Here is a 15,776-nt window from a genome sequence, read left to right on the forward strand (position 1 = left end):
GCTCAGTTGGGCATACTTTCTATGTATTAATTAACTCTCCACAAACTTCTCATCCATGAACCTTGCCAGGTTACTTGAACTTGTGCAAGCTCTTCCCATCCCTGGTGTCACGTGGCAAGTTCCGCAGCTCAGCTGCTCTGTATGGGCAGCCTGGCTGACAGAGACTGAAAACCAGCTTAAAGTTGCAGCGGGCTGGATTTCTCTTCTGGGCCTGTGTACCCTTGTTTAAGGAAACAAGCTTTAAACTCCACCCTTGTTTAAAGAAACAAGCTTTTGAATCTTGAGGGGAGAATGCAGTTCTAATTAAGAAGTTACCTCCCAGGTCCAAATCTTGCTCTGTGTTAATGAGCTGGGAGGGTGAGGAATATCTCCTTGGTTTCTTTTCCTAGAGGAAGAAAAAGCCATAGAGCTATGAGAGCTAGTGCCTGCCTTTTACAGGTACATGGCACATATGCACCACACACCACTGCTCATTGAAGGCTACAGAACACTTCCTGAAGCCCTACAGTTAGCTCAGACCAACACCACCTATTATAGTGTCTAGACAATAGATAGAAGAAAAGATTGAAGGTGAATCACTTTATGGCTTCTAACAAACTCCGAGGCACCTTGCCCCTCTGTTTAGCTATGGAGGAGCAATCAGCTGTATTCACAGTTAGGAAAATTTTGCTGGGCAACCTTTGCACTGACTTTCAGCTCCCCTCTTATCTTCAGACATATTGGAGAAGCAGTAAGGCAAGCAAGTCTTTAACTTAGTTACCCCAATTATGCTTTCATGAACTAATTTTTCTTTCTTATTCTTTATTCCTCCTATCTTCTTAACAAATTGCCTTACACAAAACAAACCTTGCTGTGATTACAGCAAACAAACAGACTGTCCTGAGCAAATAATAAACCCCATTAAGTGCAGACATCAGTCTCTACAGCTCATTACCACTGTTGCTTTTCTAGCCTTGGAAAGGAAAGGCTGTGCAGCTGCAGGAACTGCAGTCCTCTACTGACTGCAGCACCTGCCGGAGAGATGGACTTCGTTCTGCAGGCCAGAAATCACTTCAGTGTACTCAAATTTTACTGCTCTTGACTAGCTAAAATGAAATGGGAACAAAGCTGAGGAGGACTTCCCTTAGCAGACCAGCCTGAGCAAGACAGGAAAAACTCTGTGTATCCTTTGGACAGCTACAAAGCAGAGGCAAATCCTAACCCCTGGAGTAGTGTGTGAGTACTAGCACTTTATGGAGGCTGTTATACAGAGTGCTGTTGGATGTCTTACAGGCTGCAGACTAGTGACACGATCACATCTCCTGCAAGACAATGCAGTTCTTCCCTCAGACTCTGCTGTGCAGAAATAGGGACAAGTGACAGAGCTTCCTTGGCCTTGGAGAGTCCCTGCTTGTGAGAAAAGGCATCGTTCACAGGACACCAGGGTTTGGAAGGAACCTCTGGAGACTGAGTCCAACCCCCCGACAGAGCAAGACCATATAAGCTAGTGCAGGTCACACAGGAATGCAGCCAGAAGGGTCCAACAAACCATTGTCTAACAAACTTTCACCATGTGATGTTAATTACTTAAAAATCACAGAATCACCAAGGTTGGAAGAGACCTCAAAGATCATCAAGTCCAACCTGTCACCACAGACCTCATGACTACACCATGGCACCAAGTGCCACATCCAATCCCCTCTTGAACACCTCCAGGGATAGTGACTCCACCACCTCCCTGGGCAGCCCATTCCAATGGCAAACGACTCTCTCAGTGAAGAACTTTCTCCTCACCTCGAGCCTAAATGTCCCCTGGTGCAGCCTGAGACTGTGTCCTCTTGTCCTGGTGCTGGTTGCCTGGGAGAAGAGACCAACCCCCTCCTGGCCACAACCACCCTTCAGGTAGCAATAAGGTCTCCCCTGAGCCTCCTCTTCTCCAGGCTAAACAATCCCAGCTCCCTCAGCCTCTCCTCATAGGGCTGTGCTCAAGGCCTCTCACCAGCCTCGTTGCCCTTCTCTGGACACGTTCAAGTGTCTCAATGTCCTTCTTAAACTGAGTGGCCCAGAACTGGACACAGTACTCAAGGTGTGGCCTAACCAGTGCTGAGTCCAGGGGCACAATGACTTCCCTGCTCCTGCTGGCCACACTATTCTTGATGATATGAAATGACCCCGAGGAACTTTATAATGGGAGGTGTAGATGTCCTATAACCAACACAGAGATGCACAAAACCTTTCAAGCTGTAAGTCTAACTGAGGATCCAGGAGAGAAATCTAAGGAAATTTACATGTAATATGTAGTGCACAACCAATATTTCTAGTAGCTGGGAGGTGTAAGCAATCACATCTGATCATCCAGTCAGAATGACTATCTTATACTTAATGACTTAGATGCAAATTTAATCATATACTATTAAACTGCTGGTAATTCTAGAGTTTTTTTAAAGCTGTGAGGATAATTTGAGTACTCAGCACTAATACCTGCAATTCCATGTAATCCTTATTATAGAGCCATCACTTCAAAATATATTAATCCCTATGGGAAATAAAGCATCCTTTCTTAAAAATGCTAATGGCAAGACAATTTCTTAAGAAAATCCTTCCTGTGAAGTGTGATCACTCGGTTGCTTATCTAAAACTTCAGAGCAGCCAGAATGTTGTGGGGGAAAGACACAGTCCTCCAGTGTGGCTGCTCAGACCTGTGCAATACAGAAGGATGCCACTCAGCTTGCTAGTTTTACCTAGCAGTGAGGTAGCTTTTCTTTAAAGCTGAAAACTAGAGCTGCTACCTACATGGAATCTACCCCTCCCCAATTCAGCATCTTTAAATGGTACCTGAAATACTGCTGTCTAGGCCACTGCACAGTTGATCTGTGGGTATTCTCTGACCCTCTCTGACTTTAGGGTGTTTTTGGAAAGTTTAATGTTGAGATCCCTAAACAGGCCAGTATCTGCCTGCTACAGACCTTTATTCTTCTCCTCTGTGCTGTCCCAGTGAAGACGACTGGCTGGAGATCCTTCGTACACTGGGGTCCTTGCTGCTCTGGAATGTCCTTCGATATGAGACTAAAATAGATACACATGTCCAGCAGCTGGTACCGGCTGCCTCTGCAGGCCAAAGGACAGACTGTGGGGTGCCTGCTACACAGGAAAGGATTGGAGATGAATCAGCAATATAATGTTCTCACAGTAACCTGTGCCCCCCACCTTGCCGAGAGGGGATGCAGGACCTGCATGATGAGAACATCTATTGCTGCAGAAACAGCCCAGTGGGATGCTGCAGCTATATGGCCTGCTTGCAAATTAAATAACAAGGCTGAACAATTATAAAAGAGCCATTAAAATTCTGCTCTCCCATGCTAACTGCTCTCTCTGAATTACATCTTTATCTCACTTTGACTTTCTCGGGAGCTGGGATACATTAGCATAATCATTTTTGCATTCTCTGATGTTCAGATTTTCTTCTTAGTCTCCCAGCAGCTTTGATCCAAAAGCTTTTCATATTTCTACCAGAAATCAAGATTTTCATGTAAGCAGCAGTGAAGGATGTAGTTTGCATGTATAAATATACAATACTCTCACTGCTCCGGCTGTTAGTGCAAAGTGAATCAATGACAGGGGTTACATTCTCTTAGCTAAAGGCAAAGGCATATGTAAAGTGACAATGGATTATCCTATTGTAGAGCCTGCAGGATGGGGATTATTTCTGCTGTTTTATCCTGCATGCAGTATGTAGAGCAAACTTCTGTTAGAAGATTTGGATCACAGACAAGTGATAATGTGTAAAATCATTAGGTGGCACCTTTAAAGCCCCAAAGTGTGTGTGTGGAGGGGGGGAAATCATATCCACCTCAACAGGAATTTTGCCTTCAGGAGAAGCAGACTCATGCTAATGTTGTTAGATCATTTTAATAGGCAAAAAATCTAAGGGGATTCAGGAGTGGCAAGCAGCCACTTTACGAACACCTCCCTGCACATTACATACCTTGGATTCCAACCCAGAGTAAATAAATGCTGGCAAGAGATGTGACAACAGATAAAGACTGTGACCTAGAAAAAAAGGGAAAGAATGGGGACAAAACTGTAGTTTCATCTGACATAGCAAATATCTTTACCAGGCTGTAATCTTAAGAACTCTGGAAGAATGAAAATATTTCGCCATCCTGAGTTTTGGTACCAAAATTAATCCTATTTAGTACATTAGAACTCTACAGAAACCTCTCTACAGAAGACAGAAGACTTGGCACTCAGAACAGGATTTCTGAGATGGCTTCAGCTGGTCTTCCAGTTCTTGTTACTGGAACACAGAAAAAAATCCCTGCTTTTACAGATCAAACACTTTTAGGCATAAGTTAATCTTGAGGGATATTTGTGGGTAAGTTTCTGAAGAATTAGGGCAATAAAGCACTGTGCTGTTCCTGCCTTACTTGCCTCGCAATCCTGCTTTCAGTGCTCAGAAGGGATGTCCAGATTAGTCTCTTTTACTAGGCAACCTTTCTTAATGTACCCAGTATTTAGTACTACCAGCTTACCTTTGCACACTGAGGCCTGATCTGACTAAAACAGTAATGAGTAGGTCTTCAGTGAATGAAATTAGTGAGCTGAGGCTGAAGTCTGGCCAATCCCATCTTGCTCAAAAAACATTTCTACTTCTGGCTTTGCTGTGCTATGTTTGGGTGGGAAGCCACAGAAACTGGTTTGTGTTGTGATGCAGAGGAACTTGCTCACAGAAATTCTGTCTTAAAGAACAAACAGAAAAACACTGTTTCTGAGAAATAAGCTGAATGAGACTCACCAGAAACAAACAAAAATCCCCAACCATACAACTTCAACTAAATGCTCACAATACTTCAAGAATGCTCTGAAAAGCAATTCTTCTGATTTGCTCCTTCCATGCTTCTGGTTTTATCATAAGAGAAACATTTTACATCACCACTTTTCCTGCTGAGCCCATTACCTTTTTCAATGGTAAGATCAAAGAAATAAAATTTTGTTTCCAAAGATAAATCACTGAGTTATGTTATTCTCCTAAATCAGGGTGTTAAAAAAATGCACACCATGTGCTGAGTGTGTTGCCTTCAACAACCTTGGCATTGCTTAAGAGCTTTAAAAATCAAACCCAGCACAAAGATGGCACTCTTTGCATGACATCTTCCAGAAATGCATTTGAAGAGCACCAGCTTCCTACCTCTATCAATTAAACAACCTCTATTCAGGGTGGTAGTTGCTTCCTGCTGTTTACCTGCTTTTCTTCCTCCCCATGTCCATCATGACTAATTAGTTTCATGTCCCTTGGGTAATATCATGGTAATTAAATATCAGAAACCATGGGGAAAAGAGGCAGGAGATTTTTTTGCTATGAAGTTTAACATTAAGTGACAAGCACCAACCTTCTCCCGTGTGTGTCAGGCTCTGGAGTCCACAACACAGGAACAACATGGACCTGCTGGCATTGTCCAGAGAATGCCACAAAGATGATCAGAGGGCTGAAGTGCATCTGCTATGAGGACAGGTTGAGGGAGTTGGGATTGTTCAGCCTGGAGAAGAGAAGGCTCCAGGGAGACCTTAGTTTACATTACAGTACCTGAAGGGGGCTACAGGAGAGCTGGGGAGGTACAAGGACTTGTGGTGACAGGATGAGGGGCAATGAAGAGGGAAGATTTAGGCTGGAGATTATGAAGACATTCTTTACAATGAAGGTGGTGAGATACTGGAACAGGTTGCCCAGGGAAGCTGTGAACACCTCATCCCTGGAGCTGGATGAGGCCTTGGGCAACCTGGTCTAGTGGAAAGTGTCCCTGCCTATGGCAGGGGATTGGAACTAGATGGATCTTTAAGGTCCTGTGGTGGGTTGGAAACTACCACAGATCCCTTCCAACCCAACCCCTTCCATGACTCTCTGACAATATATATATGCTGTAGGATTTCCTTGTAATGTTCCCAACCATAAATCCTAACATGCCATGTGAGTATAGGCTCAGCAAAATCTAATTAATGATACCACAACTGGATGTTCATAAGCAGCACTATAAAGGGTGACACCTACTATATAATACAGGAAGCTTCTTCAAAGAGGTGGGAGACAATTTGTAACTAAACAGTTTTATTGACTTTTGCAAAATAAAAAAACACAAAATAACCACCAAGATTAAAGGCCATAGGCAGCATTAACCAAATGAACCAGCCACTTGGTTACAGTAGCTGATAACTAGCACAACTGGATATTATTGCATATACCTCAGGTTCATTTATATATCCATTACAGTTTGGCAAGATTACAATCATACAGCTTTGGTTGTGTAAAACCTAGTAGCAATACTTAAAATGTGACTGGTTAACATTTTATGCCAGAAGGCATTTATCTCACCTTAGTCTTGACATGTCCTCCTTTATTCATTCTTCTCTACCACAATACACATTATCTCTGACCAAGAATTAAGGAGATGTATTTGCAACCATCACTTATAGCCCTTCTTTATCACCATATGGTGATGAATCTCACAGGGGTGAGAATATGTCGCTTGCCTTATAAAAGTTTGTAAAGCAGCATCTCTTTCCATGCTGGCTGGTTTCTACCATCCTGTGGTAGCATCTGCCAAGAACAAGTCCATTCAGAATGCAACTATGTAGAAGTGTGTATGGCTTTCAGTCCAAAGCCTTTCCTACAGTGCAGGGGTTTGACTGTACTACCTTGCATCTGAATACAGAAAAGAAAACAAACACAAACAAACAGTTTTTTACATTGTATGCCGAGCTGCCAGCACAAAACAGTATTAATGAACCTAACACACAATACTACCTTGGTTACAGAATTCTGCCTGAGACAGTACAGGATTGCATGTGTAAGTCCTACAGTCTACATTTTACTTTTGGTCTTAAAAAAAAATGCTCTCAAGTAGTCTAGTGAAACACTGCAGCTTTAGAGTAATGGCTGATAAAAAGACAAACACACAGGCTACTTGAAAACACTGGAGGCTTTCCATTTTCTTCTTGCGCTACTTGTGCAAAATTCCTGCCTTCTGCCATCACTTTGCCCCCAGCTTTCTGGGAATACCTACTTCCAGGAGAAATACTTAAAAATAATCTAACATTCTGAGTTTTACCTGGGAAATCTTTAAAACAATTTTGAGCTAAATGAAGTGATCTTTCGTCTGAAGACCCTTCTTCATTTACAAAATGCTGTAACACTGGATAGCTCCTACTTGGTTTTGCAGCCCTTTCATCTGCTTGCAGTGAAGCAAAAAGGAATTGAGCATGAGGAATGGTTGCATGCTTAAGATCTCAAAGAAGGTAACTGCCATGCAGTAATTCAAATGCAAGCAGTGTAACTGCTTTTTGTATTCAGATCCGTACTTGTGTAAGGATATAAATTAATAAGCCCTTCTAAATGATTTTAGAAATATTCCCTTTGATCTAGACATATAAAACCTCTGAATACTTAGAATAACTAGATTTCACATGGCTCACATAGTCATAATTATTTGCACTGACATGGCAAATATTAGAAATACATTTGCCTACAGTTGAAGGGGTAATTATACTGTCTATTATTCAGCTGAGCAAAGATCAAGCACTTCTATATCTTGCAGTTATTGGATCTTATTCTAACCCTTTCCTTCAGGAAGGGGAAATAACCATCTAATTATATTACCAGTGCACAGTACTTAGTTTAAAAAAGACAATCTATACTATGCAACTAGATTTTTTTCCTTAGATGACTTTTTATGAGGTACTCTAAAAGCTGTCCCTTATGACTGAAGATTGTCTGTTTCACTGTACTCGCAGAGTAAAAAGAGTTAAAATCTAATTATAAAGCTGCTACATGGTTATTTTGCAGTCTGTAAAATAAAAAGGTATCCAGAATTTCATCTGAACAAAATATACCACAGTATAAAAATATTTCCCAATTGGAGACTGAAATATTAATGCTGGATTTTTTTTCCCCATTTTGTATAAAAAGAAATGTGATAATGGTAGATGCTTATCTGCTTACTAGACAAAATATATATATATAACTTCAAGGACCTGTTCCAGGCTCGCTTTTAGTGAGCTTGTGCTTTTGACCCTAGCCATAATAAACGCACACGTGGAACAAAGTTTCCTGAAAACCTGAACTACATCTTTTGTTTCTAACAATAAGAGCAATTTCTGACACCGCCTATGGATTTCCACCTCGGTACTTTGTTCAGGCAACTACAGCAGAGGAATTCCAGAAGCACCACTTCCGCTTTGAATGGTGTTTATTCAGGGCAACATCTTCCTTTTCTCTTTCTTTTTTAACTCGTTGGTAGTGATCTTCTTCTTTCAAATACCACACAGGTGGCCAGCGATGTCTCTCAAAATATTCTTGATTATCTGATTAAAAAGAAAATCAAAAAGCCCCCAAACAAGCTAATAAGATACACAAATCCCAGAAATGTCTGCAAAAAAATATGCCACTTAGCAGTTATCCAGATTCTATGTTAGGTGGCCTACCAAGGATTCCCCCACTTACCACATATGCCTTACAGGGAGAAAAGACTATAGAAGAAGTTGCTCTTAGGACCTCAGTCCCCCGAAGAGTGTTAAAAAACAAGCACTTTGCAAAGTCTATTTTTCATTGTCGAACCTTTGGCATCACTGAAATGGGTATAGAATGCACCGCTTGCCCAGGAAACAGGCTAATGATTATGACCTTTCTTTACAGACAAAGGAAAATGTATGAAGTTCAATCTCATGGCTTAGCTACCTTAGCTCATCTTTGCTTTCATGTTTAATCAACTGGAGAGAAGGAAAGGGAAACGGCATGAAAACTGGGCAGGAAAGTTGCCCATACCTGAAGACTTAGCTTTGATTTCCTTGCGAAATTTGGAGCAAACGCTGTTGTAGTTGGTGCAAATGTAGTGCAAGCACCAAGCTGCCAGCTGGTTAGCATTGTGAAACTGTAAAGAAAAAGAAAAGGCTTATTTTATTTTCTGCCTTTATTATTCATTTTGCACCCCCAAACAATAACTAAAGCCAGAGTGATCCCCAGCCAATTGCATTCAGCAGTACTCTCACAAGCATACAGGGGAGCTTTTGAGACTGAAGTAGCTTCTAGATGCCCTAGACCTTGCTGCACAATTCTGCTGGAACAAACAGTAGCCCAAAAGGCTCATAAATAGGTGTTTAGCATGCACAGCAGCTGGCAAACCGCATTCTGATGTGATTGTACCAGTCATATATTGCTATCTGTTACTGCAAACCCTGCTCTGAAGTAACTCCCTGGAAAACTGCTTGCTGACAGAATTCAAGCATTACTGAAAGCTACAAAATCTTGCATCTGTATCTGTTCTGGTATTCTGACCATCTACTGTGATCTTCTTGGGTTAGAAACACATCATATTTCTGCAGGTACTGGGCACAGATGATATTCTAACAGCAGAGATAAAAAAGGAAAGAAAAATTATCCTTTATAAAATTAATGTTTCCTGGAAGGCACTCAGGTCTGGTTTTGCAACAGCATTGAAGATATTGCAAGACAGGGACTTGAAAGCAGCTGCAGGAAATCTTACGTGGTGGCCACATTATGCCGTATTTCAGTTCTACTTAAACTCTAGACTTCGGGCCAAGCTGCAGCCAGACTTATCAGTTGTGTGAAGTCAAGAATAAGTCAACTGTATCTGGGAGACCACTGCAGCACTTCTTTTAGAAAGCAGTGGTATGCAGTTCAACTGTGATCTGGAGCTCTCTTTTCATGGCTTCTGAGACTCAAGAAATATTCAAATGTGTTTGAACTCGAAGTAGTAGGATTTGATCAGATGACTGGCTCTGAGTAGCCAGCCTAAATGTCAAGTCTAACAATACCTAAAAAAGAAATTACCTTTGCAATACAGGTCTAAATACATCCAAAAATACTGAATTGCAAGGAACCCAAGAATCAGACAATACCACAAAGCTGAACAGCTTCATTACACTACATTTCACATTACTGAAACATGACCATGAGAACATGGTGCTTTAAAGTTCCACAATCAAGAAAAACAAGTATGTAGGTGAAAGCACCTCCCAGATCAAGTAAAAGATGAAGCATCTATGTAAGTAAATATCTTCACAATAGAAAACTAAATTCTATCATCAGTCACTCTCAAACCTACAGATGTCAAGCCACTTAGATGAATCAAAACCAGTCAGGTGCTAAAACCAAGTCCAGCATCTGAGCAGAACCTCTTTAAAAGGAGCGCTCACCGACCTGAGCCAGTTCCAGATAAGATAGGACTTCTCCATCTATTGCAACACCACTCATTGAGGCTTTGGTCAGCTCTTGTACTGCATGCTGTTCTGTTTTAAAAGAAAAAGCATTACTCAGGGAAACAGGCAAAGGTCAGATCCTCCACAAGTAACAGAAACAAGGAGGCATGATCTCCCTTCTCCTACTGTTAATTCTAGCACATACTACTAAGTGGCACATTCACCCAGACACCCTGAGCAGCTTCAGATTTGGTGAAGTCAAATTCTGTCATTTAGAGTTGTGGCTAGAGATTCTACATCACAGATAAAACCATCTTGCTCCAGGGGAGTCCAGTCCACATGAAGATTTGATCCTTTGCTCCAACCCAAACTATTTATTTCTGGTTTCATGCCTAATTCTTATATCTTTCTTGCAGAAATAAAACCTGCAATTAATACCCATCCATAGATGGCAAAGCTCAGAGCCACTAGCCTCTTTCTGGCAGAATGGATGGGTGCAATATTCAACATAAATTAGAAATATGGATCAGGTCTCTCTTTTAGACAATATAAAAGCAACAGTGAAGTTTTTAAGCAACGGTGTATTTGTCACTGCATTGTGGATTTATTGATAAGTATAACCGCAGCACTAAGAGAGAAAAATTCACTTCAGGCCCTCATCAGTTTCTCACATTAGCTGTTCCCACAATTCAGATGAAAGCTAACTAGTTCCCCCAAAAGTAATTTTGGTTCAAGACCTTCTTTAACCCTTCCCTAGAATCATAAATATGGTTGAAGTTTGAGTGTTTCTTGAGAAATGTTGTCAGCTGATTTGATTCTTTCGGCTCTGGCTGTTGGTGGTAGCCTTTGCACTCGGCAAATTGTCAACAAGAACTACATGGAATGAACGTCAATGCTAAAGACAAGGTTTGCTCTTTCTGTCTGTAAAGCATAGAATACTTCAGTGCTGTGAGCTGGTTTAAAACAAAACTAAAAACCATCAAAACATGTTTCAGCCATTACAGAAGACGTTGAATTGGACAAGGCCACAAATTCTTACCTGCTAGCGCAACCAGGTGAGGAAGGCAAAACCTGTTTGCCAAAGCAATTAACTCAAGTGTGTCCAGTTCCTGACTGGAGGACAGTTGCTTGGTATACAAGTAATCTAAAACTGCTTGCATGGAAGTCTTGTTTATGTTGGGAAGAACTACCTGGAAAAGAGATTTAAGAGAAAAAGCTCTAATAATTAAGAAATTTTCATACAGAGGCCATATTTCACTTCTGTCCCTTTGCTGGACTATGTCTTTTCAAGCCAGTTTAGAAATAGAGGGAAAACATTTTTCAAAACATAAATTTCCCATTAGAGTTCAAGAAAACAGTTACCAGCAAAGCTCCAAGCCTATTCCTCACCAGTTTACACACAAGCAATTTGGTACCAAGTTCCTAGAACCGGTTCTCTGTCAAACAGTGAGTGAGTTCCATGCTTTCTAGTGTGCAAGTGGACAGCTCTATGCAATACATAAAAGCCCCTGAGCCCTTCACATGCCTTTGGTAGATTTCCTGAGGAATTCACTCTATCTGCTCTTGGCAAAGGGATATTCTGAAGATTCTGAGAATAACAGAAACTAAAAGACAACAAAACCCCCACCTCCCTCAGTCTGTCTATAAATAATGAAATTATCCAAGTAAATGATGGTTGGGACGGGGCCAAGAATTGAAGAAATGAATCTAACCATTTCTGCCACCCGTGTAATCAGTGTAACCAGCATATAATGAAACTACCAAGACTAGGATAAAAGCTGTCTAATTTCTCACCAGCACAACCCCAACTCCATTTTACTGTAAAGAAGCCTAACAGAGAGGAAAGAGAGTCAGAAGACCTCACTGTAAGCTATCACTGTAGCATCTCAACTACAGTTTGCACACTATCAGCCCTGCAAAGAACAAGGTGAAATTGATTTTTGCAGAGTGCAAGGCTGTGACAAGTAAGTCTGTTTCCAATACCTAGACTAGTTAAGCAGCAGTTTGTTGTGTACGTAGAATCCTAGAATGGCTTAGGTTGGAGGGGTTCTTGGAGATCATCTACTGCAACCTCCCCACCATGGACAGGGACACCTCTCAACTAGACTCAGCTGCTCAAGGCCTCATCCAACCTGGCCTCGAACACCCCCAGGGAGGAGGCATCCACAACCTCCCATGGCAACCTATTCCATCATCCCACCACCCTTGTACTGAAATTCTTCCTCCTAAAATCCACTCTAAACCTACTCTCCCTCAGCTTTAAAGCATTCCTTCTTGTCTCTATTGTTAGACACCCTTATGAAAAGTCCCTTTTCAGCCTTCCCACAGGATCCCTTCAGGTACTGGCAGCTTAGGTCCTCCTGGAGTCTTCTCTTCTCTAGGCTGAACAACCCCAGCTCCCTCAGCCTGTCCTCACAGGAAAGGTGTTCCAGCCTTTGGATCATCTTTGTGGCCCTCTTCTGGACTCAATTCAACAGTTCTATGTCCATCTTCGTAACTCAACAGATGATGAAACTTCAGAATGCATTGTGGCATTGTGAAGAACTTGCATTAAAAAAACCCAAAAGTTGCAGAGCAGAATAATAAAGTCATGATAAGAACCCAGTGGACATGCAACTCAATCTGACTGCTTTCAGGCAGTCATCACAGGCATCTTGCTAGATGAGGGTTACCTGTTAGCACAGAGTGGGTTGTTAACCTCAGGGGCTTGTGAATCTTACTTTCAGCTCTGCTTGGACGGGCGAGATTCAGACCCAGATTTTAGAGTGCAAAGTATGAACCCACTTACAGGTATCAGCCACTCTGGGAACTAGCTCAGTTCTCCAAGTAAGAGGAACTAGTTGTGAAACTTTTTAATACATTTTAGCTGGTGCAGAGAACAGTAAATTTCAGTGAATGGGTTTAAAAAAATGTTGTGTTTCAAACACATAATAAAACCAAGTGAAAAAATGGATGATTTGATTTTTTGGTGAGCCAGTCAAAGGTAACAATTCAGTTCATATCTACCTACATTTAAAACTTCCAAAAGCTTTACTGAATGCTTTAAACTCTACAAAATGGAAGCTATATCAAACTGGAAAGATGAGCTAAGACTGTTAAGTTAATCATTAAAAATGGGCTGGTAGAAAATAAACATACTTTTCACTGTCAAATGTTGCTTACTAGACCCAAACAATGTGTTTTTAATGAACCACTTGTTCAGTATGCCTCTGGGAAAGGAATTATATTTACAGCTGTAGAAGAAGCAAGAAAAAATAAATCTAAGTAGAACACAATCTTCCAGTATTAGTAGAGCATTTAGAACTTGAAAAACAGACTGAAAAGGCACCTGAAAATAACAAGGCTTGTGCTGCAAAATCTTAATTCAAAGCACTGAAATATTTTATAGTGCACTTCATGCCTGCTTTTTGCAAAAGGACAAGCAGATTCACTAGAGAATTTGAGCTTAGTTTCTACTGAAGTACTGTCAAGCCAGCTCCCTTTTCTAGTGTAACACTATGTTCTTGAAACCTTTCTTCCCTTCAGTTCTTTCAACAATACCCCTGCCCCAAGAATTCTTTGCAATTCTTCTGACATATATATTCACACAACTTTAAAACTTCTATTCAAGAAATGTACAAATCCCTTTTTAATTCCCACCACCCTTTGCCCCTTAAGAGTTTAAACACATGTTCCAGCATTGGAGGAAGTCTCATGCCTTCAGAAAATGTTATCCTCCTAGGCATTCTAACTTCCTAATTTAATGCCATAAGAAGAAAAGCATCCCAGGTCTGCAAGGGAAGAATAAAGAAGCACAGTCATCCCAGGGATTATTGCAACCCTTCCAATAGATACAGAATGATGCTTCCCGTCATCCTGAATCCATCAGATGTTATAAGCACAATGGACAAAAATGGACAAATACCTCACTGTTTGAGCTTTCAATAAATGATCCTCCAAACATAGCTGACATCCATTCACAGCTACAAATCAGCAGTGGCTTGTGGGCATGTATGGTTCCGTCATCCAATTTAAATGTCACATCTGCCGTGGGAACAAAGGAACAAGCACACTGCAAGTTTGCACTTAAAGTCAAACTGTCTCAAGAATGTACATTTCACTTACACATTGCTAAGCAAGGATGTTCCCACAGCCCACTCTGAAGAGAACTCTATAGTTTTACACAGCTAAATAAAAGGCCATCCTTAAAAAGTAGACATTAGATGCTCAGCATCTTGGTTACTTATTTAAAAGCTTCTGTGTAGATTCTGAAATTACACAGCAGAACCCCAGGTTGGAACAGTTAGCCTCAAGTAACACTACAAATTTGAGCTCATCCCTCCTCTCAGAACAACGTAAGATGTCCCAGTAAGATGTCCCTGAAGTGACAGGAAGATGAAGGAGAGCAGAATTAGTGCTTTTTCTGTTAAAGCACATATTTACTCACCAGCAAATGTCCCTTTGCAAAGGCACTCTTTTATCCTATTAGCTTTCCTGACATGAAATGCTTTAGTAATCTCTTGATTCATGAAGGCTTCTTTATTCATAATATTCTCCACCATCATTCGCAAATCAAATACTTCCAAGATTTCAGCAATCTGAGCCAGTCTTGCAAGATCTTTTTCATTTTCATCCAGTTGTCCTGTGTATAAGAACTGCAAAACAGTTTTAAAAGGCCCAGCCTGCACAGATGAATCCATTTTTACCACAGTTACAGGACACATCCTATTGGAGACAGGATTCACTTGCACTTCCTTATGCACACTAACAAACCCCTTACCCCATGATGACAGAGACCTTGATACAGAATTTGCTTCACCGAGCTCAGGCTCTAGCATATTTAAAGAGTCAGTACTTTCTGGTGGGGGAATTTTAACATCAGCAGCTTTCAAGGATATCTCATCACTGTCACTAGTTGTCTCAAGGTGACTTGTCAGAACATCCATGGTTTTATTTTCTTTATTACACTGTGTTTCATCCAAGTCTGGACTGTCCTCACATTCCATTGAGAAAAGGTCATAAAACTTAGAAGAGGAGGTAGCTAGGTATATCTTGTGAGCAAAAATACAGTCCTGCTCCTGGAGAACAAACATAACGTCTGCACACAGTGGGCTGTCCAATAAATATCCAGCTTCATTCATGCTCGGTAGGGGACACTCGGGAATTTTGATAACCGGAGGAGGAGCTTTTGGAGGTAGGAATGGAGCCTGAAGCAAAGGTTTCTGGACCTTCTTCAAGTGGGATTTCCAGAACTGCAGGTGCCTTCTGGAGATCAGGGCAGCTCTAATTGCATTGTCAAACACATCTTTAATCCCAAACTGATCAAATACACTGGTTTCATAGTATGGTATCCCAAGTTCCTTGGCAACCTCTCTGCCTCTTTCTGGCGGCAAAATGTCTCCTCTTTTTATTGGCCTAAGATTAAACAAACAGAAAACAACCTCAAACACAACAATCATCACAAAGTTTCTTTGGGAATTTTACAAAAGATCTCTGCAACAGTTCTGAGCTAACTATCATTCAGATGAAACAGAACATAAAATTCAGCCCACAAAGCCCTTTGGAAGTCATGACACCATAGAGTTTTAGAATAGCACATAAACATAATT

The 15,776-nt window shown here is 41.1% G+C and overlaps 1 protein-coding gene across 2 annotated transcripts in view; it reads right to left on the reverse strand.

Annotated features, from left to right (window-relative positions):
* Positions 1-6,352: 6,352 nt before the first annotated feature.
* The window catches only part of RHOBTB1 (Rho related BTB domain containing 1), a 46,163-nt gene continuing 36,739 nt past the window's right edge, over positions 6,353-15,776 (reverse strand). The window contains exons 5-11 of one of the 2 annotated variants that reach the window (XM_054174728.1): positions 14,615-15,582; positions 14,093-14,211; positions 11,228-11,378; positions 10,190-10,278; positions 8,795-8,900; positions 8,160-8,334; positions 6,353-6,676 (exon numbers count right to left, since the gene is read on the reverse strand). In XM_054174728.1, the coding sequence (XP_054030703.1) occupies positions 8,165-8,334; positions 8,795-8,900; positions 10,190-10,278; positions 11,228-11,378; positions 14,093-14,211; positions 14,615-15,582 (1,603 nt within the window). In that variant the 3' untranslated portion in view covers positions 6,353-6,676; positions 8,160-8,164. Of the gene's footprint in view, positions 8,335-8,794; positions 8,901-10,189; positions 10,279-11,227; positions 11,379-14,092; positions 14,212-14,614; positions 15,583-15,776 lie in introns of both variants that reach the window. The other variant, XM_009906095.2, reaches the window with a different exon arrangement.

This window comes from Dryobates pubescens, chromosome 30 (assembly GCF_014839835.1).
Source record: "Dryobates pubescens isolate bDryPub1 chromosome 30, bDryPub1.pri, whole genome shotgun sequence".
NCBI lineage: Eukaryota > Metazoa > Chordata > Aves > Piciformes > Picidae > Dryobates > Dryobates pubescens.